The following is a 25947-nucleotide window of genomic DNA, read 5'->3' as shown; positions in this document are numbered from 1 at the left end:
ACACATGGAACATTTGTCAAAAATGACCATATTTTAGCCATAAAGCATTTCTCAACAAATTGGAACTGTATGAAATCATGCAGAATGTGTTCTCTGACTACAGTGTAATTAAAGTATAATCAATAATAAAAAGAAAAATTTTAATTCTATATATTTGTAAAATAACCAGAGATTTCTAAATAACCCATGGTTCAAAGAAGAAGTAACTATGGATATTTGGATTGTGGGATGCAAGTAAAGTCATTCTTAAATGGAAATTAATAGTTATACATCCAAGTGATGACAAGGGTGGAGTAACAAAGTCTCATATAGTGCCAGGAGGAGCAAATTAATATAGCAACTTTGAAAACCTATTTGGCATTATCTAGTAAAGGTGAACATACGCATACCCCAAATCTAGCAATTCTACTCCTACACATATTACAACAGAAATGCATACCTAAGTGCATCAAAGAACGTGTACAAGAATGTTTATATCAGCATTATTCATAATTTTTAAAAACTGGATATTCATACAATAGAACTTTTGTGTCCTAATGGGTATATTAGAAGGAAGTTGGAAGTTATCACTAAAAATATGTTTTTGGTTTCTTATTACAAAAATAACAGATATTTATTTTAGGAAAGTTAGTTCAATTCAATAAGCGATAATAAGAATATAAAAGTCAACTATGATCCTTCTGTATCAGTTACGAACTATCTACTGCAAGTTTTAGAAAACCTAGCCAACAGTGACTCAACATATAGGAATTTATTTGTATCACATAAGAAGTATGTACTTTATGTAGTTCAGCTGTTTAACAATGTCATTTTAAAAACCTAGGCTCTTTCTATCCTTCTGCTCTGTATTAGCATATTAACTTTTTACCTTCATGCTTGTTGACTCATGGTTTCAGAATGGTTGCTGCCGGTCCAGGGATCATGTCCTTACAACCTACATTCCAAACTGCAAAAGAAGAAAAGAGGTAGTGCTTAGCAACTCATGTTAATTTTTTCATATCAAAGCACAGCCTCCCACTCTAAGCATCTCAGCAGATCTCAATGCCAGTAGTGAGTCACATGACCATTCCTACTCACAAGGGGCCCTGGGCAGACGAGAAAGCTTTCCTCTTTCTTTAGTAAGGGATGGGAAGGAAGAAAGAAGTTCAGAATGGCTTCAGTTTAGCCAAAAAAAGTCTACCAAGCCAGCCGCACAAATTTTACCCTGTCTTATATTTTGTTATATTCACTTCCACTCTTTCTTAGACATAAATATGCTTTTTAAAAAAATAAATTTATTTATTTATTTATTTTTGGCTGTGTTGGGTCTTCATTGCTGCACGCAGGCTTTCTCTAGTTGCGGCGAGCGGGGACTACTCTTCGTTGCGGTGCGTGGGCTTCTCATTGCGGTGGCTTCTCTTGCTGCGGAGCACCGGCTCTAGGCACGTGGGCTTCAGTAGTTGTGGCATGTGGGCTTCAGTAGTTGTGGCTCTCGGGCTCTAGAGTGTAGGCTCAGTAGTTGTGCCACATGGGCTTAGTTGCTCCGTGGCATGTGGGATCTTCCCGGACCAGGGCTCAAACCCATGTCCCCTGCATTGGCAGGCGGATTCTTAACCACTGCACCACCAGGGAAGCCTTAAATACGCTTTAAATATTTACAAAAATGAGATCATCCTTCACAAACTATTTACTAGCCTTTTTTCACTTAAAATAGTATGGCAGTAAATACAAATGGCATAATAATTTTATATGCCTGCATGGTATTTCATTATTTGGATGTGTGTAATTTAACCATACCTTTATTACCAAATGTTTAAATTGCTTCTTAATTTTATATTCTAAATTATATTGTAATAAAGGTGCTTGTATATACAAATTTATTTTCTTAGAATATGTTCTCTGAAGTGGTTTTCAAGGAAAAGCATGTATACAATAAAAATTATATAAATATTGCCGAACATTGCCACTCTGGAGCAGAGTGACCCAGAAATCCACTCCTGGTTGTGTGCCTCATATTGGTGTTTTTCAAACACTGGTCTTGGTGTTTTTCAAACACTGTTTTTCAAACACTGTCCTCATAACGGACAGTGACATCAATTTGTGGATTGTTAACCAGTGTTTTAAAAAACCCACATAAAACAGAATAGAATAGAATAAAGTATTAGCGTGCTTTGCTCATATTTTAGTGAAACTTCTGTTTCCTCTGTGAGAGTATGTGTTCTGTACTGTGTCATGAAGCAAAATGAGTATTTTGCCAAGGGTTACAGACAAAATTTTTAAAAAAATGTTCCCATAGAGGAACACTCATGCATGGCTCCTGATTTCCAGCACTCATTTTAAATTTCTGTTTGTTGTTAATTGCCTTGATAAGAAGTTCTATAACAGTAACAAATTATAGCGGTGATGACAGCGCTCCTGATTTGCTTTGGACCTAAATGAAAATGTGTCCCATGAAGTTTTTTTTTTTAAGATTTATTTATTATTTATTTACTAATTTTATTTATTTTTGGCTGCATATGGTCTTAGTTGCAGCACGCAGGATCTTCGTTGAGGCATGTGGGATCTTTTGTTGTGGTGCCCGGGCTTTTCTCTAGTTGTGGTGTGTGGGTTTCCTCTTCTCTAGTTGCGGTTCACGGACTCCAGGGCACGTGGGTTCTGTAGTTGTGGCGCGCGGGTTCTAGTTGAGGCGTGTGAGCTCAGTAGTTGTGGCACGTGGGCTTAGTTGCCCCGCGACATGCGGGATCTTAGCTCCCTGACGGGGGATTGAACCTGCATCTCCTGCACTGCAAGGCAGATTCTTTACCACTGGACCTCCAGGGAAGTACCCCCATGAAGTTTTGAAATGTAGAATTTTCACTGTTAATAACTAGCCTGTCAGTGAAGTTTTCATTTCCTCTTTACATCGTTTCATAAAGGTTTTCTTTTTTATTTATAAGGAGTTGGATTTATTTTTAGTTAATTGTTATAATTAATTTATAGTTTTATTACGTGTGGTCAGATAATATGCATTGTGCTATATAATTTCTACTTTTTTGGAAGTTAATGAGATTTTCTTTGTGGATGAGGATATGATCAGTTTTTCCAACTTTTGTGTTTTTATAACAATTCCATTCTTATAAGAATTCTTTAATAATAATTATGTATATTTGTGTATATTTATGATATATAAATACTCATTTACATTCTAAACTATTAATGTGGATTTGTAGCTGTTTCACGCTTTTGAGACCATAATCAACTTTAATACTATTGATAGAGCTGATTTTTTGGTTTACTTTTGGGGGAGTTTATTTGGTCTATTCTTTTATATCTAACCTTGCTGTGTCATTTTAATTAACCTGTAAATTTAAAAAATAGTTTATAGTTACTTCATGTTGACATTCTTGTAGAGTGCAACCCATTCACATTTATTTTGAAATGAATATATTTGATTTTCTCTTTTATTATGCTTTCAATATTAGTGCTTCCTAGATATTTCCTTTTTTTTACTTTTCATGTACTTTGATATTTGATTAATTTTGTATGCTTCTTTTTCTTCCTTTAGTAATTTCGAAGTTATGCATACAACTTTCTTCTGTATATTCCAAACTTTTAAATCAATGTCTGAACACTAATCTATAGAATGAACACTATATATTGACCATCCCTTCCCTCCAACAACAATGAAATTGCTTTTCCTTTCATTTTTGTTGAAATAATTGGGAACTTTAGATCCAGGTTATTACATTAAACATTTTTTTAAAATATGCACCTTATTTTTCAATAAAATATTTTCACATAACTACATTAATATTACTAATACTTAACTATATTTTGTGATTTCATCGTTTACTGCTATTTATTTTAAGACCCTATCTTATTCATTCTTGGGTTCTTTTATTTTGACTTATTTCTCGATAAGCTTGAGTAAATCTTAATAGTATGGAAAAGTGTCTGTCTGTCCTTAATGTCCATAATGTCTTTCCTTGCACGTCTGAATTCGTCAGATACTGTTTTAAAAGAATACCTAAAGTTTTGGAGTCAGATAAAACTAGATTCAAATGTTAGCTCTTCCTCATTATTGCCCTGAGACAATGGGGAAGTCTCTTCACCTTTTCGACTCAGTTCCTCCTGTGTAAAATGAAGGCACCATCAGCTATTTTATAGGATTCATAAGGATCATACCAAGTGTAAGTGGGAATCATTTTCTCTGGGCTACAAGAAAGCTCACCATCTGGTCTCCAGACCCCCCTTGCCTGGGAATGTTACCGTGCTTGCTGTTCTACACACACACCTTATTGTTTCTCACTTTGAACTTTTGCTTCCGCTACTGTCTTTGCTTGGACGTCCCTTTCTTCCCACTTCTAACCCCAACGCGTCGGCCAGACATAGTCTGTAAGACTGAGCCCAACACGGGGATTCGAGGAAAGCTTCCAGAAGGAAATAATATCTGAATTAAATGTGCCTCGTCTGAGTTCACTCACTACCCAGTAAATGTGCACTTCACTTTAGACTTCAACTATTACACTGTTTGCACGGAATCCTCCTCCTACTAGGCTAGATTCTGGGATGCCACAGGATGGAGACACTATGTCTGAACATAGTGACTAGTTCATAGTAGGTGCCCAATAAATACACCCAACTAACAAACTGAGACTGGCACATTCCTCTCCTGCCCTATTTTCTGATAATGAGGTTGGATGTCTCTTCCTCGGGGCAACCATTTCAACTTGTTCAGGGGCCTGGGGCAGAAAAGCTGAGGCCACAGCAGCTCCTAACATCTGAATGCCTTTCATTCTTTTACTTCATTTTGGGAGAGGTAAGGGCATGGCTCAGGATCCTTGCCTTAACTCAGTGATTTTTAGACTTGCCCATCAGTGCAGTACTTCTGAGTCCAGTTAGACTAGTGAAGTCTTTAGTTTCTTATTCCCAGGCTAATCAGATATTACCTCATACCTCGTTCTAGAATAGGCAAAGATGCACTAGAAGAATTAGTAGTTAAAAAAAACTATAGAAAAAAGTTTTAATTGAGACATTCTGTGTACTAACTAATTTTTGTTATTGTTGTTTCAAATTGGGAAAGACAACCATTAACCAATTTTTGCTAGTCCCTGTCATGAGACACCAGTGCTGTATAGGAATGACATTTAAGAGCCTCTGCTCCAGTTAAACAAAATTAGAGTTAAATAGACCACTTATCAATAATACATTCTTTTATTTCATGAAAAGGAACACAAATTTTTGTTTTGACTAATGGTATTTGCTTCCTAAAATAGGCTCATAACCCTACCTTGATTATTGAAGAAAGTAACCATTTACCATCTTTTTCCTTCTTAGGCTGTGAGGTTGAGATTCTTGGTGTCAGACCTACTTACTGCCTAGAATATAAAAATGTCCCAACGGATATCAATTTTGCCAATGCAGTCAGCGATGCTCTTGACTTCTTCAAGTAAGTGTCCCAAATCCTTAGCCATGCCACTGTTCTTCCTGTTTCCAGGACCAATAATGAATGCTAAAGTGGATTAAGAAGGCTTGGTATAGGTGAAATATGTCTCAGAGAGGTAGTAAGCCTCTCACACGGTGATTGCTACCCTCTAGTAGAGAATGATTGTGCGTTGAGTAATTTTAGGTAGGGGCACTCTTTGGAAATGTTGAATTGAGAGCAAGGAAGTCCCCAGGGGTTTAGGACTTTCTTCTTTGTGTTGATGGAAAATAGAGAAGCAATGTGAATGTCAGCGTTTCTCTAATCATGATATAGTGAATGCCTGACTCTCCGAAGATATAAGTTTTTGACAAAAGAAGGAAGATCTTTGATGGAATAAGTTTGGAAAAATTGCCTACTCTGCCATCTTCTTGGAAATGTACAAAACCTATTAGCATATTAGAACATAGAACCTTTTTTTTTTTCTCTTCCACATGGAACTATCACACCCAGTTTGAAAAATGCAGAAATGAGTAATGGTCTGAATAGCACACAAGAGTGTGTCAGGGAAACTGACTTATTTCTAAGTTTTCAATTTTTTTTTTTAATGTATGTATGTATTTATTTTTTGCTGGGTTGGGTCTTCGTTGCTGCGTGCAGGCTTTCTCTAGTTGCGGCGAGAGGGGGCTACTCTTTGTTGCGGTGCACAGGCTTCTCATTGCGGTGGCTTCTCTTGTGGAGCACGGGCTCTAGGCACGTGGGCTTCAGTAGTTGTGGCACACAGGCTCAGTAGTTGTGGCTCGTGGGCTCTAGATCGCAGCCTCAGTAGTTGTGGCACACAGGCTTAGTTGCTCTGCGGCATGTGGGATCTTCCCGGACCAGGGCTCAAACCCGTGTCCCCTGCATTGGCAGGCAGATTCTTAACCACTGTGCCACCAGGGAAGTCCCTCAATTTTTTTTTTAACACTCAGCAACTTCAACCATTCCTTTAAACTACTTCCATTTCTCTCTCCCTAATTCTCTCCAACCCACTTCAGTAAGGAAAATGGATGTGACATTCTGAACTCTTTACATTGAAAAGAAATCTGGACAGGATCCTAAGGTGATGGGAGATCTGGGTGTCCCTGAAGTCCAGGGTTGGGGGCCCCTTGCAGCTCTCAGGTAATTGGGCTGATGGCCACATGTCCTTCTGGCATGGTTCCTGGGCTGAAAGCTATAAATGGCCAATAACAGATCTGCAAGCGTTTCCACCCATCACTCCTCACCCAACCGCTCCATTACAAATGAGCTGACCAGTGATGGAGACCAGACCCATGTGGAAAACAGCTGGCCACCAAGAATTTGTCAGCTAAACTCCAACAGGCAAGAGCTCTTAGCCCTTGAAGACTCAGGTCCCTCATGAATCAACGAGCTCCAACATAGATGTCTTTCACAAAAAGCATGTTTATGAATCCCCGAATCTCAAGCATCGCAATTCCAGTGTTCCTGGCATCTGGGGTTGACAGCTTCCTAACACAAAGCCATCAGGCAAGTCTGTGAGACTTCCTAGCTTTCTGATCACACGGAGATTTATGAATATGGCAAGTAGCCTTAAAGAAACCAGCCCAGTGGCTGCTGTATTAAGGTGAAGTGTCTAAAATGTAGTGACCTGAAAGCATTTCATTGAGCTTTAGTGCAACCAGTAAACCTTGTGAAATGTTTCCCACATACAAGCCCCACCCTGGAAGTGTACACACGTAAACATAGGATGTTCTGTGTGAACCAGCGCATCTGGGACGCTACAGGCACAAGTACAAAAGGCAGCTAAATGCGGAGACATATCCGAGGGCATGATTTTGTGGAAAGTTCCATTATGTCACACGTGGCGGAGGAAATGCCATCAGTCCCTCAGTGTAATGAACATGGGCCTCAAAAGAGTTTAGGGATATGTATGAAAATGCCATTCCCAGGTTAGAACTTTTCCCTACCGCCTGCACACGTGTGGAACCCTTAGTGACTTTTTGTTCTCTGCTGTCTGTAGATGCAGGGGGCATTTGTATTAGTTATTCATAGAGTAGCGAGTATGAATGATGATAATATTATTTGTGAGAAACAACCAAATAATAACTTACCCCAATCCCCATTGTGGAGGAGGGTGGACATGGTATTTGTTAAAGAAGGGCCAGTCTGTTTTGTTCTAAAAAGAGAAAAGAACACTTGACTAGCAATTTCCCTTAAGTGGAAACCAGTATATCCTCCAAACTGTGGATGAAGTACACCTCAGGGTACGAGAACATCACAGCATCATTCAAAGTTGTGCCCTCTTGGCAAGTATGACCATGGTGAAGGAAGACGCCAGGCTGAACATTCTCTGGAACCGATCCCCGTGTAGTGAATGGAGTCGGTGTGGACATTCAAAAGCCCGGGCTGGTGGAATCAAGTGTTCTGACCTTGGACGTGGGAAGTTCACATTTCCAGTCCTAGCCATGTCTCAGAGGTCTGTGAGGCCTAGAATCCTTTTTGGCCTATTTCCTCATCTGCAAAATCTGCAAATGCTTTTCTCTAGGGACGCTTTTCATCTCAGATCCAGAATTTAGAGGCACATCCAAGCCGCAGACATAGAGCTCATGCCGAGAAATGAAAGTGACTCAGTTTCACTGCTGCCTTTGCCTTGTCTCACGCCCCACTTTCTTGGGGTTGGTGGGATTCTTATAGCAGAATAAGAACCATTTCCACATGGTCATTTGGGTTTAGCAGAATGTTTCCCCATTGGTGTGGGCTGTTGAGTTCTCTCAGAGTATTTGGGTCAGGGTGTTGGAGCTCCACCTGGGTCTCAGTGCTGGCTCCACTTCTCACGAGCTGTGTGATGTGGGCGACAGTACTGAACTCCCTGTTTAATGTATTCCTGCCTGATAGGGTTGCTGTGAGGATGAATTAGGATAATGTTTGAAAAGCCCTCAACATAGTGCCTGACCTAGAATAACTATCATTTATTGAGCACTTACTATTATTATACCTTCAACTGACAGTTACAGAGCGCCTACTGTATGCCAGATCCTAGGCTGAGCTGAGACACAATGGAGAATGAATGCATCCCAGGGTGAAAAACGCCGCAATTTAGAGGGGAGGGAAGGACAGACACATAAATGGGCAATTACAGCACAGTGTGAAAAATCACAACCCAGAGATGAACCAGGAAAGCCGTGGGAGTGCCCTGGAGGGCCACCCAGCTGAGCCCGGGCATCAGGGGTGCTTCCTGGAAGAAGCACCGTCTTCCTGAGGCCGGAAGGATGGGCGGGGTTGTGCAAACCACGCTCTGGAGCTACTGTGAGGTTCTTTTTCCTCTTCTGTGCATTGCAAGGCCCAAGGCACCACAGGCACTGAGGATACACGTTCTCTCAGTCCAAGTGTCGGGGGAGACCACACCAGGAGAGACCAGGCCGCCTCGCTTGTGTGTTTGTTTAAATAGAGTGTTTCAAGAGAAATAAGGCCGTCTGCCAAGAGGGTTAGTTATTAACCCTTAAAGTCCAGACGGAGGAGTTAGCCTTCATTCCTTTTCCACTGCTTCCTCTTCTGTCAGTTGCTGTTACTGCTACCCGCACCATCACCGTCGTCAGCGTCATTGCTCTGTTCAGGTGCTTTGGGGGACGTTGTGGGAAGGGCAGTCACAGTGGGAAGCTGTGCGCTGTGCGGAGGAGGGGGCACATCGCACGGTGTTTTCTCGCCTCCCCGACTCCCTCAGCCTCCTACTCCAGGTTTGTCACTAGTTCCCACTCAGTCTCAGCTTCGCACGGAGGGTTAAATGCACGGAGGGTTAAATAGTTGGATTTTTACCACCAGTACCCTGGCCGAGGGGGGCGTTTTTCTGGGATGCAGAAAGTGTGGTCAGTGCTAGAATTCACCCTGTGCCCACCCTGGAGCTAACCCTTCCTGGGTCCCCAGAGACGTCAGGCCCTGAACACAAACACAAACCTGTCTGCCTCCTGCAAGGTTGCCTGGTAAAGCTTGTTCTTATTCTTGCGGGTCAGTGAAACCTACAGTCTGGTGTTTTATTTAGAGGCTTCCTCGAAGACCAGCAATAATGGAGGAGACTTTTTTTTTTAACATCTTTATTGGAGCATAATTGCTTTACAATGGTGTGTTAGTTTCTGCTGTATAACAAAGTGAGTCAGCTATATATATACATATATCCCCATATCTCCTCCCTCCTGCGTCTCCCTCCCACCCTCCGTATCCGAGGAGACGTTTTTTGAATGATCGCTTCTCTTTTCTCTGATCTTCTGATGACAGCCGGTGGTAAGGGGAGTTATCAGAACTGTCCCCTGCCGGTTGCCACCTCTTCCGACTCCTGGGCCATGATGAGCTGAGAGGGGAGGTGACCCATAAGCATGCTCTCTGACTTTTGTCACCAGGATGCTCGGGACTGGCACGTCTTGGTGCAGTATTCCTGTCTCTCCCTTGGAGAACCCCCTTGTTCTTTTTAAGGTATCAGCTGTGCCTGGACCACAGGGCAGGGGCGGGAGGACGCCCATGCCTCCGCCAGGACCACCGGGTGGGAGGGGAGAAAGCTGGCAGGGCCTCTCTCAGCTCTCACCCTGCCCGCCCTCTCCGCAGGAGTGGCCAGGCGGACCTGGTAGCCATCTACTACGAGCGCATCGACGTGGAAGGCCACCACTACGGGCCCTCGTCGCCGCAGAGGAAGGAAGCCCTGAGGGCTGTGGACACCGTCCTGAAGTACATGACCAAGTGGATCCAGGTGACCGAAAACCAGGACCACGGGGCTAACCTTCCCTCTGTCGCTCTTCTTCTGTCTCCTTGACTGTCACACCCCTCGACATCTTCCTTCCTACTGCTGAGAGCTGACTGGGCCAGCTCAAGGGTCTGAGGGGTCTCTTTTCTTCACACGACGCCTCCCCAGGTACCACGAGCTCCCGTGTCTTACAGCCAGGCCAGTGGCACTGAGATGACCCAGATCTGCATTACCGCCTGGCTCAGCTGGCGAGGTGGCCTGATGCTTTACCAAACCACTCAGTCTGGTAACCAGATTGGTGTGGGTGTGGAACCCAGGCCTGGGTTCTCTCCCTGATCCTGCCATACCCTTAACTGAATGACTTTAAGCAAAGTATTATTTTTAAACTTTTTAAAATTTTATTTTTTATTGAAGTATAGTTGATTTACAGTGTTGTGTTAGTGTGTTAGTTTCAGGTGTACAGCAAAGTGATTCAGATATATAGATAGATAGATAGATAGATAGATAGATTATATATGGTTCTCTTCCATTCTAGGCTATTACAAGGTATTGAATATGGTTCCCTGTGCCATACAGTAGGTCCTTGTTGTGTATTTTATATAAGTAGTGTGTATATGTTAATCTCAAACTCCTAATTTATCCCTCTCCCGCCACTTTCCCTTCGGTAACCATAAGTTTGTTTTCTGTCTGTGAGTCTATTTCTGTTTTTTAAATAAGTTCATTTGTATCATTTTTTTAGATTCCATATATAAGTGATATCATATGATATTTGTCTTTGTCTGACTTAAAATATTATTTTTTTAAACTTTGGTGGGGTTAATGTTTCACATGTGTAGAACGGGCGAGTGACAGTTGTCGTATTCCCACCCAAGCTGGTTGAGAGACCCAAAGAGGGTGAACACAGAAGGGCTATCTTAAAAGGCTGGCGCCTCGTCTGCATTACGTGCGGCACCAATCGGCTGGGCACTGAGCTCTCCTGTCCCTTCCCCGCAGCACTTCTGCGATGCTTTTGAACCGTGTCTTATCAGGGCAGACAAGCAGACGATTAAATTCAGAACTGGGGAAGAAGGCTTCCTCCTATAACCTGTAGTTGAAAACACCTCTTTGGCAGACAGCCGGTGTAAGAGGCTCCGCCTCCGGGCGCCGTCCCGACTGCCTCTGTCTCCCCACAGGAGCGGGAGCTGCAGGACGACCTCAACGTCATCATCTTCTCAGATCACGGCATGACTGACATCTTCTGGATGGACAAAGTGATTGAGCTGGATAAGTACGTCAGCCTCCATGACCTGCAGCAGGTGAAGGACCGAGGGCCAGTTGTGAGCCTGTGGCCGGCGCCCGGGAAGCACTCTGAGGCAAGAAGGGGGGAGAAGGGTGGGGGGGGACGGGGGCAGAGCACACCCTCAAAGGCCATGACTCTGCTGAGTCTTTGCGTGCAGCTTTAAGGCGGAAGCACAGAGCAGCCCCGGGAGCCGGGACTCTGGAGGCAGACGACCCACCTGCCCGCTTCCTCGCCGAGTGGCCTCTGGCCAGCGGTTCCCCCTCCTGCGTCTTCTCTTCTCTGAAACGGGCACTGAACGTTAGCGGACCCGAAACGAGACGAGGGCGTGCGGTGCTCAGCACGTTCAGGGCTTGGCCCCTTACAGGGCCGTTTCATTCTTGGCCAAAATGCAGCACTTCTCCTGCGCAGCTGGGACAGCGGAAGCCTGCACAGAAGGCCCTTCTCTGGAGGAAAGCCGCCAGTCTGATCTGTGCTCATCAGGGACTGGAGAGAAGAAGGTGACGAACGGACACAGGCTGAGGCCGCGTGCGCCGTGGGTCGGCTCCTCAGCTCGGAGCCACGCGGCCGGCCGGGGTCCAGACCCCAGCTCTCAGCAGCTGAGCGCCTCCCTAACCGGCCTCCTGCCGCTTCTCTGCTGTGTGTGCTGACGACATTGTCGCTGCCCTCCCGGGCGGCCGTGAAGCACGGAGAAGCATGCGGGGCCCGCTGCAGGGACGATGTGTGTGTCACCTATGGCGATTATCACCATCCGAGGGGGGCGTCCCCACGAGGGTGTGGCGGAGTTCCCACGGCGTGCAGATCACATGGGGCAGGGCTTCCGGGGACTCGGCGCGCTCGGATGACAAGGCGCCTACTTACCCCTCCCTCCGAACAGCCCTTCTCTCTGAGTGGCGGGTAAACCACGCTGAGAAGGTGAAGGAGCAAGTGGCACGGCCGGCGGCCTGCTTTGCCCCGTGTGGCCTGGTCGTCTCCCAGCACAGGCTCTGGGCCTTCTCCGCGCCCGGAGAAAACCGCTCTCCTCCTTGGGGGAGGCCTCTACCGCTGCCAGGGGCGGTGCATCGCAGGGAGCTAGGAATCAGCCTCGGCTGGGCCTGCTTCCCCACGGCAGAGACGTGGTTGGTATGGATGGAGCACTGGTGTAGGCTGGGGTCCGTCCCTTTTGGCCCAGAGAGAGACCTTGCTCCCAGCCCTGGCCGCTCCCTCCCACATGAGAGTCTGAGATCTGTCTGTCTGGGGTTGAGGAACTCGGTGCCCGCAATGCGGCTTCTCCCCAGCCTTGTCTCCTTCCCCCGACGGGTGCCCCCTTTTCTCAGGCTCCACGGCCAGCAAGTGGAGGTGCTGAATATGTTTGCACAGGGTTCTCGTGAACTCCTTAAATATGAAACTGGGAAGAATATTTTACACGTTGGCAGGTCCCACAGTAAATGGCTTCTTGCAAAGAAGTTCTGTTTTCCTGGCAAGGAACGTCATCCGTTATCTCCTATCTGGCACCTAGGGACATGGCGTCTCCAGGATGCTAGAGTATCAGCAGCTCACGAGCTGGGAAGAGCTTCTTTCCTCCAATGTGGTGTGTACATCAGGCAGTTGCAAGCTGCCTAAAGCAGTTGGTAGATTATTCAGAACTGGGGGCTATGTTTGGGTGACAGTTTGTCACGTGATGGACACAACAGTTTGTGAGACCCGTTATGTGCCATCAGAGTTTTCACTTATCCAAAATCTTTCTAGTAATGCACCCTACTTTCCTTAAGAATTATGGATTTTCTTAAGTAGGAAATCATAACTCCTGGGGCCAGTAGAAACTCTCTACTAAACCGCCTAAATACTAATTATTTTCCAGAGTTGAATTGATAAACTCAATTTTATATTCAGTTCTACCCAGGAATATATGCCTGCTTTGGCTAAGGGCCAACAAATCAACACCAGCCGGTTGATTTTAATTTTAGTCATGAAGACTTAAGCTGCTGCTAAATATTGGAAAGAGGTACAGGGTTTACATCTTCATCAGAAAATTAGCAGTGTAATTAATGGCAAACAGTCACTAGTATTTTAAAATCAGGCGTAGGGCTTCCCTGGTGGCGCAGTGGTTAAGAATCCGCCTGCCAATGCAGGGGACACGGGTTTGAGCCCTGGTCTGGGAAGATCCCACGTGCTGCGGAGCAACTAAGCCCGTGCGTTACAACTACTGAGCCTGCACTCTGGAGCCCGTGAGCCACAACTACTGAGCCCGCGTGCCACAACTACTGAAGCCCGCGCGCCTAGAGCCCGTGCTCCGCGACGAGAAGCCACCGCAACGAGAAGCCTGCACACCACAACGAAGAATAGCTCCCGCTCGCCGCAACTAGAGAAAGCCCACGCCCAGAAACAAAGACCCAACGCAGCCAAAAATAAATAAAAATAAAATAAATAAATTTATTTTTAAAAAAATCAGGTGTAGATAGGACATGCTCTAGGTCTAGTCAAAGAATAAATGCTTTTCTTTGATCTTGGTGGTATTTAACATCAGGAAGACCAATTTCTCATTCACCTTTTTATTTTACTATAGTATTTTTGACATAAATAAGTTTTTATAAAGTCCTCCCTCTCCCCCAGGTCCAATAAATATTCGCATACATTTAAGAGAGAGAATGCAAACCTGGTCATTCTTGGTTATCTTTGCAGATATATGACAAATTGAGAACAGTGGAGCACATGACTGTCTACGAGAAGGAGGCCATCCCGAGCAGGTTCTATTACAAGAAAGGGAAATTTGTCTCTCCTTTGACCCTAGTGGCCGATGAAGGATGGTTCATAACTGAGGTAAATATAAAACATATGACAAGATATTCATTGTACAAATTCTATCAAACAGCCAAAGGTAAATAATTATTCACCTTTTCCACCTGAAAAATTTCGTTTTTGCTTAAGTCTCATTTGTTGTAATATTTCCTTATTTAGAGAATCCAAAGGCTTGGTCAGGTGACTTTGTAGACGCAAACTGGAGACTCCGACCCAGAGCCATGGTTTAGACTTCATGGCTCCAGACTTGCTGTATTTTAACAAATGGGCCTTAACTCAATTACCCAGGCTTACAGTGTAACCTATTCAGTTTAAAGTGGAACAGTTACTGTGAACCAGAGCAATTGCTTTAGGGCAGCGAAAAGCCAGGAGAGGCTCGGCTTTGCTTTCACCTTAAAGAGAAATGATTGGCAAACAAAAGTCCACAGGTCCAGGTCTCTGGTTTGCCCACTTGATTTTTTTTTTTTAATTAATTAATTAATTAATTTATGTCTGTGTTGGGTCTTCGTTTCTGTGCGAGGGCTTTCTCTAGTTGTGGCAAGCGGGGGCCACTCTTCATCGCGGTGCGCGGGCCTCTCACTATCGCGGCCTCTCTTGTTGCAGAGCACAGGCTCTAGACGCGCAGGCTCAGTAATTGTGGCTCACGGGCCCAGTTGCTCTGCGGCATGTGGGATCTTCCCAGACCAGGGCTCGAACCCGTGTCCCCTGCATTGGCAGGCAGATTCTCAACCACTGCACCACCAGGGAAGCCCCTGCCCACTTGATTTTACAGAGCTTATCTTGCATTTTGGGCCCAAACCCTAATTGCCTGGTACCCGGATGATTTCAGCAGCTTCCTCCTTGCCCACCTGGACTCCAAGCTCACCAGGCCCTTGCGTCAGCTTCTGATACCCGGCCAGCTGGGAAGGCACCCCAGAGGGGAATCCGCAGACAGGGCCTGGGTCACTGTCGGTATGAGTATGAAGCTGGGTCACAAACCGATCAGACTACAGGGTGAAAGAGAGTAGCAGATGTTGGCACATGAGAGTTGTTGGTCAAGGCCAAAAACGTACAGTCAAATTCGAGGTTGCGCATCTGTAGAATTCAACCAACTCTGATCAGAAATATCCAGGGGAAAAAAAATTCCAGAAATTTCCAAAAAGCAAAACTTGAATTTGCTGGGTGTTGGCAACCATTTACATCACATTTTCATTGTATTCACAACTATTTACATAGCATTTCATTATATTAGGTATCATAAGTAATCCCGAGATGACTTAAAATATGCAGGAGGATGTGTGTAGTTATATGCAAATACTATGCTGTTTTGTATAAGGGACTCGAGCATCCACAGATTTTGGTATCCAAGGGGGTCCTGGAAACAATCCCCTGTGGATACCGCGGGACGACTGTATAAGGCCTAAGAGTGGTATTTAACCTGCCAGAGTGAGGGCAGGTGGCGATCAGCAGAAATACTGATCATGCAAAACGAGTGGACGTCTAGCGACCCAGGTGTGGAAAACGGGGATTCCCTGACGTAAACCTCAGTCGTTCAGGAGGACTGAGTTGTTCCTGTGTGCTCTCAGACCAGAGAAGCAGCTGGTCGCTGAGGAAGCAAAGTAGAACTGGTCAGAAGTGTCAGCTGCACTGTTCCGCGGCCAGGCTGGGTCCTTCTGGTCAGCAGACTTTGGCTTCCTATGCCATGTGATTTTGGAAGTTTCCAAGAAGGTCCCTCTGCCCCCTAACGCTCTCTCCTCTAAGCGCCCTAATGCTTCTGGTCACTTTATCACACTGTTTGAAGTTCACCTGGAGTGAGGTTATTCTAGGCTCACAGCATTTTCATCTACAGTGGTTTTCTTAGGACTTTGCACTGAACACACGTGCAGTCAAGTGGGTCACCTGACTGCAGGTGCCTCTTCAATTTTATTCCATAAAGCCAACTTCCCAAGCCGTACAAAAGGGCTTACGTTTTGCAACTTTTTCAATTTAGAATATTCTGGTAAAATTGTTTTAAGTTTTTAAAAGCAAATAGATGCTGAGGGTTAATCCACAGTTAACTGTCACTCATTTCTCTGTAGGACTATGTGCCTCTATTGTTTACTTTCTCATATTTAGCTGAAATCAACCACACTGAGAGGCTGATCCATGGCAGGGAGGGAGATTATAAGAGTACAGAGGTGATTTGAGGTAATTTATGGAAAAACTGGCTTACATAGGGAGAGTGGCAAAGCCAGAGGGTGTCATGAAGACAGTGGACAACTCATGAGGAGCGATCTCAATCCCTCCAGGAGGGGTGGACAGTCACCAGGGAAGTTGCTCCAGCCGTAAGTGCTGTCAGAGAAGGTTCAGTCTGGAAGCATCTGAACTGTCAATACAGTATCTTGGCATTAGCACATCTAGCAAGACGATGCACGTTTTCCCAATGAGTGATTAAAACACAGTGATGGGGAAACTTGGGGTATCAGTCAAGATGTTCTTGGTTGTAAGTCATAGACCGCTTGAATAAATGGCTTAAATAATAAAGATTCATTATCTCACATAACTAGAAGTTTAGAGGTAAGAAGTTCCAGGGTGGTTCATCCAGCAACTCGATATCAAGGCCCTGAGTCAGTTCTTCTGCAGTTCTTTTGGCTTTCCCTTCAGAGCACAAGATAACTGCTGTAGCTCCAAGCATCACATCCTTCAGTTCATCCCAAAGCAGGAAAGCAGGGATGTGGCTTCTTCTTGTACATCTCATACTTTTATTAGGGAGCAAAATATATATCCCGGAATCAGAGGCAGATAGAAGTTTTGTGGGACTCTCATGATTATAATAAAATTGGGGGGAGGAGGTCTCTCTTTAAGAAAATAATAATTATGAATATAACATTAGATACAGGGACTTGGAAGAAACCCATGCAAGTGAGACGTCCTGATGCTTAAGCTTCTGTAACTGCACCATAAATCCGCCTCAGCCCAGAACCCACCAGCAAGCTTCCCTTTAGGTCTCATCACTCAACTCACCAGTGTGGCTAGAAGACTCCCGCCTTGAGTCCGCTTTGGTCCTAAGATAGGGTACTGTGCTGAAATGCAGGCCAGGGGACCACAATTGCAAGACCAGTGTGATACAGCAGCTGGGAATCAGGCAGACAAGGTGGCTGAAACTTAGATCAGCAGAGAAAAGGAGGGGAGAGGAGAGCGAGGACAAACGGCACCGTCGCTAACGTTCTGACTGGTGGTGGCCGCTTAGCCCAGTGATGAATCTGACGATGCCGCCTCCTGCCCCGGCTCCACTTCCCTTGTACCCGCCCCGCCTCCCAACATCCACCTGCTGAGGTCCAAGTACCTGCTCCCCTGCAGGAAACTGGCATATTCCACTGTCTGTTGAGAGTGACGCGATATGGTAATTGTACACTATATATTATATATTATATCATATCATATCATATATATCATATATATCATATCATATCATATTATATTACTTTTGTATGTATCACACAAATACACACACGCACACATTTGTTTGTGTAAATCAGAACTAAGAGTCAACCAGTTAGCAAGGGCTACCTGGTATTTCATCGTATGGCTTAAGAAGCAGAGAGAAGCCATAAGAACGGAAAGGAAGAATGCCTAACTACCGACAATGACTTGAAGAGCTTTTTAAAAATATATAATTATTTCAAAAGGGAGATTTGAGGTAATTTTTAAATACTTGATGCAGAAATTTTTTTTAAAGAAAGAAATCAGAAGGAAGATAATAGGTTGAGAAAAAATAAAATTAGTTCTGAAGGACTAGTGTTAACCCCCTAAATGGAGAGACTGTCAGTGTCACCTCACATAGCTCTAATTAGTAATAATGGGTATTATAAGACTAATCTTCCCTTATCATGCCTGGCTCATTACATACTATAGAATGACTCCTCCTCAGAGATTCAATGGAGTGAACGTAAAGTTATTCTGCCTTTTGCACATATAAAAAATCTGTCAAGAAAAACTTCTTCTTAAAACGTTGGTTGGCAACATCGGCAACAATAATAATAGCCATCTGGGATTAAGTATCTCCTAGTTACTATTTCTGTCTCTCTCCATGACTCTGCATTGTAGATATTGTTAGTCCTCAAAATCACTTACCATAACATAGAATGGAACACAAGGTGGTTCTGAGATTCCTAGCCGCCCACTCAAAGAAGAAAATGCAATCAGTTATATCAATGTAACTTACGGTGTCTGTAACATAAAAACACAAATGTTTCTTTAGAAAATCATGCTGGTCCCTGGTCCTGAGAGAAATTTAGGTATTTTTTAGTCCATCTTTTGTGGTACCTTAGTTTTCTAGACTGAATACCTTAATCATTTTACTCCTGTCTTCAAATTTACGGATTTTTATTTTTAAGATTCATATATGAAAATTATAATTTCTGAGCCTACTTAGATTTAATATTGGGGTTTTATCTCTTTATCTTCTGAAAAATCCTAAAAACGAGTGCCCGTTCTTTCCCTGCTGTCTTAGACATTTTTCTTTTACATCTCTCTGTTGTTTATTATACCTACTTGACTGTAGAGAATTGAGAACGCCGTTCTAGCTCCCTGTTCCTGCACTGTGCCAGGACTATTAATCTCCCACATCCTTATTTGCAAAATCTCTCCGCACACGGTAAAAGAACATTGTGTTTGCTCTGTAACCTGAACACCAGTGCACAGCCCGGGTGAGGACAGCCTGGATTGCACTTTGCATCTGCAGCAGGGCGAATTCTCAGCCCTGAAAGCAACTTCTCTGGGTCCAGGCTAGGATAGCAGAGGAGTCTTTTTTTTTTTTCTGGCTTTGACATGATTAGGAAAACAGCTGAGTTAGGACAAATCGATGCTGGTTGGGGCCAATAAAATAGAATCCCACCTCCCCTTCCTTTTTCCCTACAACCACCATCCCGTAAACATACAAGATTTGGCTTCCTTGGCAAAAATGCCATTCCCATATAAACACCAACTTTTTGCCACCGATTTAAGTTTTGCGGACTCTAAGGCAGCTGCTCTAACAGGAAGACGCAACTGAGTTCTTTTTTCTTTTCTTAATGGTCACTTGGAGAGCTGTCACTGAAAAAGATAAAGAGAGGGAAACCTGTTGACTTTGTCACCTGGAATTGCACAAGTATCCGGCGTGACGGCTGGCATCATACAAGCAAGCTCCCTGCCCAGCGGCTCCCCCAGTTTGCTTCTCACTGTGCTCCTTAATATACAGACTAGATTTCCAACTACGGCCAGTCCCTTCTCTGGCCTCCCCCCATGCAGGGGCAGAAACCTGAAGGTGTTCATCTTCCCAGAGGACTAACCATGAAGAGGCAAAAGACACAGGCCACCTGCCTAGGTTAGGCCCCAGCCTGTCACACCTGCCGAGCTCCTTTCTTCAAGGATGGAAACAGGGCTCCCTAAATGAAGGCCCCACCCCTCTGTCTCCCTGAGACCTGGTCCCCATCCTCTGTAGACCCTCTCTTTGCTTGTCCTTGCCAGGGGGCGAGGGTCACGCTCTTCACGGAAGCATCTGAGCCCAGCACGAGGTGGCCTCGCTCTCCCAGCCCATGTGGTTTTCTCACAGCCCTTTTCACTCACCCATGCTCTGCACCCATCCCTCCACCAGGGGGCACCTGGAAAGGGGCCGGGGCAGACTGAGGTGGTCACAATGTCTAGGGTGGTCCACGGGCCCTCAGGAGGCCGGTCCAGTGATGCTAAGTGTCCTTGGCATATGGGATAGATAGGAACAACAGAGCAAAATGCAAAGTGGAGAAATTCTGTGGGTGGTTTCCGCCAAACTCAAGTACATTCTTCCAAAATCCACATACCTAAAAAAAATCACTCATCTGCTAAATTCAACAGACATCTGCCGAGTGCCTGCTCCATGTAACCTACCGAAGTTCTGATCCAGTGAGAGTAAGGCGCCCCTGGGAGCTCCTGCCCTCATGGAGCTCACAGCCCAGGGAAGGAGCCAAATACGAAATAAGCACGCATGCCATAGAAAGGAATAAGCGTGCAGTTACAACGTGCACTGTGTTACGATGGAGAAAGTGTTATGAAAGAGACGGTCTGGGAGGAGAGGAAGCCTGACTCAGATGAGGGGCAGAAGGTCTCTGACAAAGTGACCTCCAGGCTGGAACTTGAAGGATGAGTGGCCGTCGATGGGGCAGGGAGAAGGGGTTGCTTTCCTGGCCGACAGAGCGGGATGCTGGAGGAATCTGAGGCAGGAAAGGGCCTTGAGCATTAGAGGAACTGAAGGGACGGACCCAGCGGCGCGTGTGGGGAGTGAGGAGAGGGACAGCGGCACGTCTGAGGCTGCCCAGGGCGGCGGGGCCTGAGGAGGCCCAGCCACGGGCACGACTTCAAATCCCACCTTAAGTGCAAGGGAACACCATCGGGGATTTCAGCAAGGCGGGGGCGTGCTCCATAATCCTCGGGGTGCTGTAACGCACGGCTCACAAGAAGAACAGAGTTTGAGCATCTGAGGCCGTGAGCAGTCACCCCCAGTTCTTATATTTCTTATGTCTACCCACTAAATACAGAGACCATCAGAGTTTTTGTTTTTTTGTTTTTTAATTTTACACTTTATTTATTTATTTATTTATTTATTTATTTATTTATTTATTTATTTATTTATTTATTTATTTATGGCTGTGTTGGGTCTTCGTTTCTGTGCGAGGGCTTTCTCTAGTTGCGACAAGCGGGGGCCACTCTTCATCGCGGTGCGCGGGCCTCTCACTGTCGCGGCCTCTCTCGTTGCGGAGCACAGGCTCCAGACGCGCAGGCTCAGTAGTTGTGGCTCATGGGCCCAGCCGCTCCGCGGCATGTGGGATCTTCCCAGACCAGGGCTCGAACCCGTGTCCCCTGCATCGGCAGGCAGACTCTAAACCACTGCGCCACCAGGGAAGCCCTATCAGTGTTTTTTCATACACCTTTCCTTAGTGACAGTGAGCACTGTAAATTAATCTTTCTTTATCACGGATCGTTAGAACCTTTAGAATGCGCTCCCCACTACCGCCCCCCAGAAGTTTCAATGACACGTGCATCCAGTTGTTGTGCATTTTTCAGGTAATAAATGTATCTAGAAAATTGTCTTTTAAAAATGTTGGTCAACAACAACAGCAGCAACAGTAATAATAGCTACCTTGAATTAAGTGTCCCCTGCTTACTGTTTCTGCATTCTGGATGTTATCCCAACTTTACTGAGTTAAGTGAGGCTCAGAGTTTTAAATGTCTTGACTAAGGTCACAGAGCTAGGAGTGACAAAGAATTACAACCCAGATGTTACCGTTAAGCACGAAGTCCATCCAGTTCTCCAAAGAGCCTTCAAATCTTCCACTCAAATGTTCAAGGTATTTCTGATTTCGTGGATTGGAATTATGGACTCACCCTTCTGATTCCTAGTGGGGTCTGGAGATAAGTCTCAGCTCCTTCACAAAAGTTCTAACGTTGGCATTCATTTTTTTCTTGCTTTTGTCACAATGCAGAAAACTCTTCCTAACCAGCCCTCTCCTTTCCTCTCACCAACATGCGAGATTTGCACATGCTTGAACCAGAATTTTCATATTTGTGAAAATGATTTTTCTAATGCAGGACTCAAGCGTTGGGTGTCAAGTGGTTGGATCCCAACATACTTCATGCTCTCCTGACCTGCTCTCCACACCTGTACTCACTGGGTTCTGGTACCATCAATAGCCCAGTAAACCATCAGTAGAATCCAGAGTGCCTTCTCCTTCCTGACTCCCGCCTGTTTTTTAAGCCCAACTCAAATACCATCTTTTCCATGAAATACCCAACTCTTCCCTAATTTCCTCCCTTTTGGAATCTCACAAAACCCTGAATCACTCCCCAGGTGCTGCCTTTGTTTGTCTGCTTTTGAACTCTTCCTTCCTGGGGTGGAAGCTCCCTGAGCGCAGGTCTGTGGCATCTTGACCTTCGTTTTCCTCTGTGGAACCTAGTACACGGCAGAAACTCAGTACATGTTTGTTATATATGAATTAAGAGATGAATTCATAAATATTGAGACAGTTGGTTCTTGATTACTTGTTGACAGGTTGTTTATTTTGTAGGTTAGTAAGTCAGTGACCAAGTGGACAGAGAGGAAAGCTGAGTCAGGCCTTTAACTTTGGCTAATTATTAGTAGCCCTAGAAGAGATTTCAACAGAAAAAAAGGTGTTGAAACCACTAATGGCAATTGTCCTAACTTCAGTTAGCCTACAGCTGGGGCCCAAGGGCGGGCGGATACATCAGCTCTCTGGATACATCTCTCTCCAGTCCCTACTCAGCTCCAGGGGCTAATTCGTGCGGCCTCTCCTGAACAGTGTCCACTTCATGCCACTGTGCTCAAAAAGGCAGCCAGATGCAGCCAAAAGCTGGCGAAAGATTGTGAGACAGGGCGCTTCATTGTTGGTCTTCTGGACTCTCGTCTGAGTGGAGGGAAATGCGGCAAACTTAGGCCCAAGCTTCCAAGGGAGGCCCGCATTTGTCTCCAGAGGAAAGATTTACTTTGAAAACTGGCAAAGGATATGAAATGCCGGGCTCAATTCTAAGGCCCGGGGTTGAATGGCAGTTAGGCCTGAACCCAAAATATTTGGGGAAATCAAGACAAGCTGGAGAATGCGGCCTCTGGGTTTTAGAGGCAGCTGGAGTGGTTTTGTCCAGGCCCAAGTAGTGGAGCTTCAGGAGGCTGGCGTTGGGGGCTGGAAGCTGCTTGCTTTCCGGGGTGACTAGGGTCATTGGTACGCATGTCGGAGAGCACACGGACGCCCTCCTCGCTGTTGGCACGCTTCAGTAAACGTGGTCCGGGGGGAGAAAAGAATAAAAGAAAGCCCATCCGCTCGGTGCTCTCCTCCAACACTTCCCTCCACTCCAAGGAATTCTGCCGCCCTTGGTCCCTGCTGACTTTGCTGTCTGGCATTTTCCATTTCCAGGATTAGGCTGCGTGTGGCAGCGGGCTTGCCAGGGTCAGACCAGGGCCTGAGGCCTGAGCAATTAAATTCTGTTCTAGAAAGAGGCGGCCTTCTAAGATGGAGAAAGAGAAACCGTTGGGGGACAAGCCTTTGTAGTGGCGCATGGCAAACACACATCTGAAGGTTCATGACCACCATTCCTGGGGGGCTCCAAGGAGTCGTCCCCACAGGAAGCCTCTCGGGAGGAGGGTTTAAAATGACGATGCCACAAAAGCAGAGACACAGTGCTTTGTGATAGACGCCTAGCTCGACCTTAACCCTAGCAGCAAAAGCCCAGAGCCAGCCAGACTGCGCTCCCTTCCGCAAGAGTTCTCATCGAAGCCACTTCTGCTACGTCACTGGGCGCCTTTTCCAGCCTGAGATGATGTGAGTTTATTGCAACGTGGAGGGCGTGGGAAGTCGCTATTATAACCCCGTCCTAGGGGAATAACATAGGTTTCATTTGTATTAGGCCCCTCACACACCTGAGACAGGTGTTCACATTTTATTTATTGAGTTTAATCGGACCAGATTTCAACTTTGTTCCCCAGTGCCCTAGAGATGGGTGAGAGGCCTCATCAAGAGAGGAGGAGGGGACCCTCGGGCCCCTGACCCTACTCCTCGACAGGAATTACACTTTTAGTGGCTGACCCGAGGGGTGATGGTCAAAATGTTTAACCAACAGTGAACCTGGCGCCGGCCAGTGAGCCTGGATGGCAGGTGGGAAAAGCCGGTCGGCCGCCCAGGTTCCTCTTTGGAAAGCAGCCTGTGTGAGCGATTCCGTGCTGGACTCCGCGCCTGCCGCGGGGAGGGCCTGTGCTCTCTCTGGGAGGGAGGCCCTGCGCTGCTGTGTGGGACCCCACGAAGGGGCCTGAGACACGGCCTCTGACCTCAGCGTGGTACCCCAGCATAACGCGAAGCGTTCTCAGGAAACGATGGCTACTCGCTGAACACAGCGCAGGACAGGGCCAGGGGAATGACTCCCAGCGGTTTCCAGGCCAGACGATGCATCCCGGTCACCTGGGGGACGATGATTAAATAGACAGAGTCCCTGCCTTACAGAGCTGCTGAATCCAAATACCCAAGGTGGGAGCCGGGATACGCTCAGGGCACTGTGTGCACAGCCGGCTTGGGATCCAGCAGTGTAGACGGTGAGTTTCAAGGGGGAAGACGGGAGAGGAGGTCACCCAGATGGAGCAGGGGGACCCAAACAAGACCCCGAATGGCGCCTCCGGCCTGGGAGGGAACCCACGAAGAACGGATTACCACCTCCTTGGCCGCCCCAAGAGAAGTCATTTTGGGGTGCAAGGCAAGACCGGGAGTCCAGATGTTTTCCTGGAGCTGGAAAGCATTTCCTGCCCCCTCAGGAGTATTCTTCTCTGTGGCTTAGTAACCATTTTCTGATCTACGCAGAGGGGAAATCGGAAGGAGCTGGCGAGAAATATATGTGCTAATATATTCCCCAAATGCAACAGTACAAAGCGAGTAAATGACCAGACAGTTTATGGAAGCAAGTGCCTCTGCCACGTGCAGACAGACAGTAATGACTACAGACTGTTCAGGCCACCCTCTGCTTCTTGCCAGCCTTCCACCCCCGCTTCCACCCCGACCCTCGTGCCCAGTGCCACCCCCGTTTCTGAGTATGCTACCGAGACATCGCAGCTCAGCAGCAGAAAGGAATCCAAGCATGGCAAGTCAAAGGGATAGGAGGTCCAGGCAACTGTTGAACAGACTTCGTTAACTGGTTTGCTGATTTGGGGGTAAACAGTGAAGGCTACTTTTTTTTTTTTAATGCCAAGGATGAATGAGACAAAGATCTAGTCTAGAAACTACAACTCTGATCTCATAAGTAATCTCCTGGCTTCCCCAGTTCAGCAAGCTTCCGGTAGACATTTCATGGTGAGCTGGTAGTGGAGTGAGGCACTAAAATACAACGCAGGCACCAAATAAAAGAACCCACGTCTATAAACATAATAACAACCATTCCTCATGGTGTTCCTCCTGTGAACTCTTTCTGCGTCCTTCCTGTTGGAAATGATGAACTAGTTTAGGGGCTCCTGAAGGGGGGCGTCCCGGCACTGCTGTCCTCCCAGGTACAGAGGAGGGTCCCGGAAGGTACTGGAAGGTGCTGAACAAATGGACTTGGTGAGGATTTTATTTGAATTGACAAGAGAGTGTTCATTACAGAGCGACCAACTTGCCCTGGTTCGCCTAGGCCTGTCCTGGCTTTAAAACAGGAAGTTTTGCATCCCTGGACCCCCTCAGTCCCCGACAAACCGGGACAGTCGGTCACCCTGTGGGACTGGCACAACCTCGGGTAGAAACCGCCTCACTGCTTCCGCCAGCCTCACGGTGCTTTCTTCTCACGCCCTCCCCACGTGCGATCACTACACAAGGTCCCCCGGCCTCGCAGGGCCTCCTCTGTGCCAGCCCTTCCGCCGCTCAGAGCTCCCTGGGGGCCGCTACTGGGGAGCCGCAGGGCTGCCCACGCTCTGCGCTAGAGCCTTCTGGTGGCCTCCTCATAGTGGCTCCTCTCTCTCTCTCACACACACACACACACACAGACTCACGCTCACACACACACACAGACTCACGCTCACACACACAGACTCACGCTCACACACACACATGCTCACACACAGACTCACGCTCACACACACAGACTCACGCTCACACACACAGATGCTCACACACGCTCACACAAACACACAGACTCACGCTCACACACTCACGCTCACACACACACAGACTCATGCTCACACACACTCACACACGCTCACACAGAGTCACACACACACAGACTCATGCTCACACAGACTCACGCTCACACACAGACTCATGCTCACACACACACAGACTCACGCTCACA

General features: G+C 46.2%; 1 protein-coding gene across 3 annotated transcripts in view; it reads left to right on the top strand.

Moving 5' to 3' along the window:
- ENPP6 (ectonucleotide pyrophosphatase/phosphodiesterase 6) overlaps positions 1-25947 on the top strand; it is a 97102-nt gene that overhangs the window by 59815 nt on the left and 11340 nt on the right. For all 3 annotated transcript variants that reach the window (XM_036838963.1, XM_036838965.1, XM_036838964.1), the window contains exons 3-6: positions 5296-5407; positions 9974-10115; positions 11282-11461; positions 14047-14184. In XM_036838963.1, coding sequence (XP_036694858.1) covers positions 5296-5407; positions 9974-10115; positions 11282-11461; positions 14047-14184 — 572 coding nt within the window. The remainder of the gene's footprint in view (positions 1-5295; positions 5408-9973; positions 10116-11281; positions 11462-14046; positions 14185-25947) is intronic.

The sequence above is a fragment of the Balaenoptera musculus genome, chromosome 21 (genome assembly GCF_009873245.2).
Source record: "Balaenoptera musculus isolate JJ_BM4_2016_0621 chromosome 21, mBalMus1.pri.v3, whole genome shotgun sequence".
In the NCBI taxonomy this organism is placed as follows: Eukaryota; Metazoa; Chordata; class Mammalia; order Artiodactyla; family Balaenopteridae; genus Balaenoptera; species Balaenoptera musculus.
The sequence above is the reverse complement of the archived record's forward strand: the minus strand, read 5'-3'. Positions and strand labels throughout refer to the sequence as shown.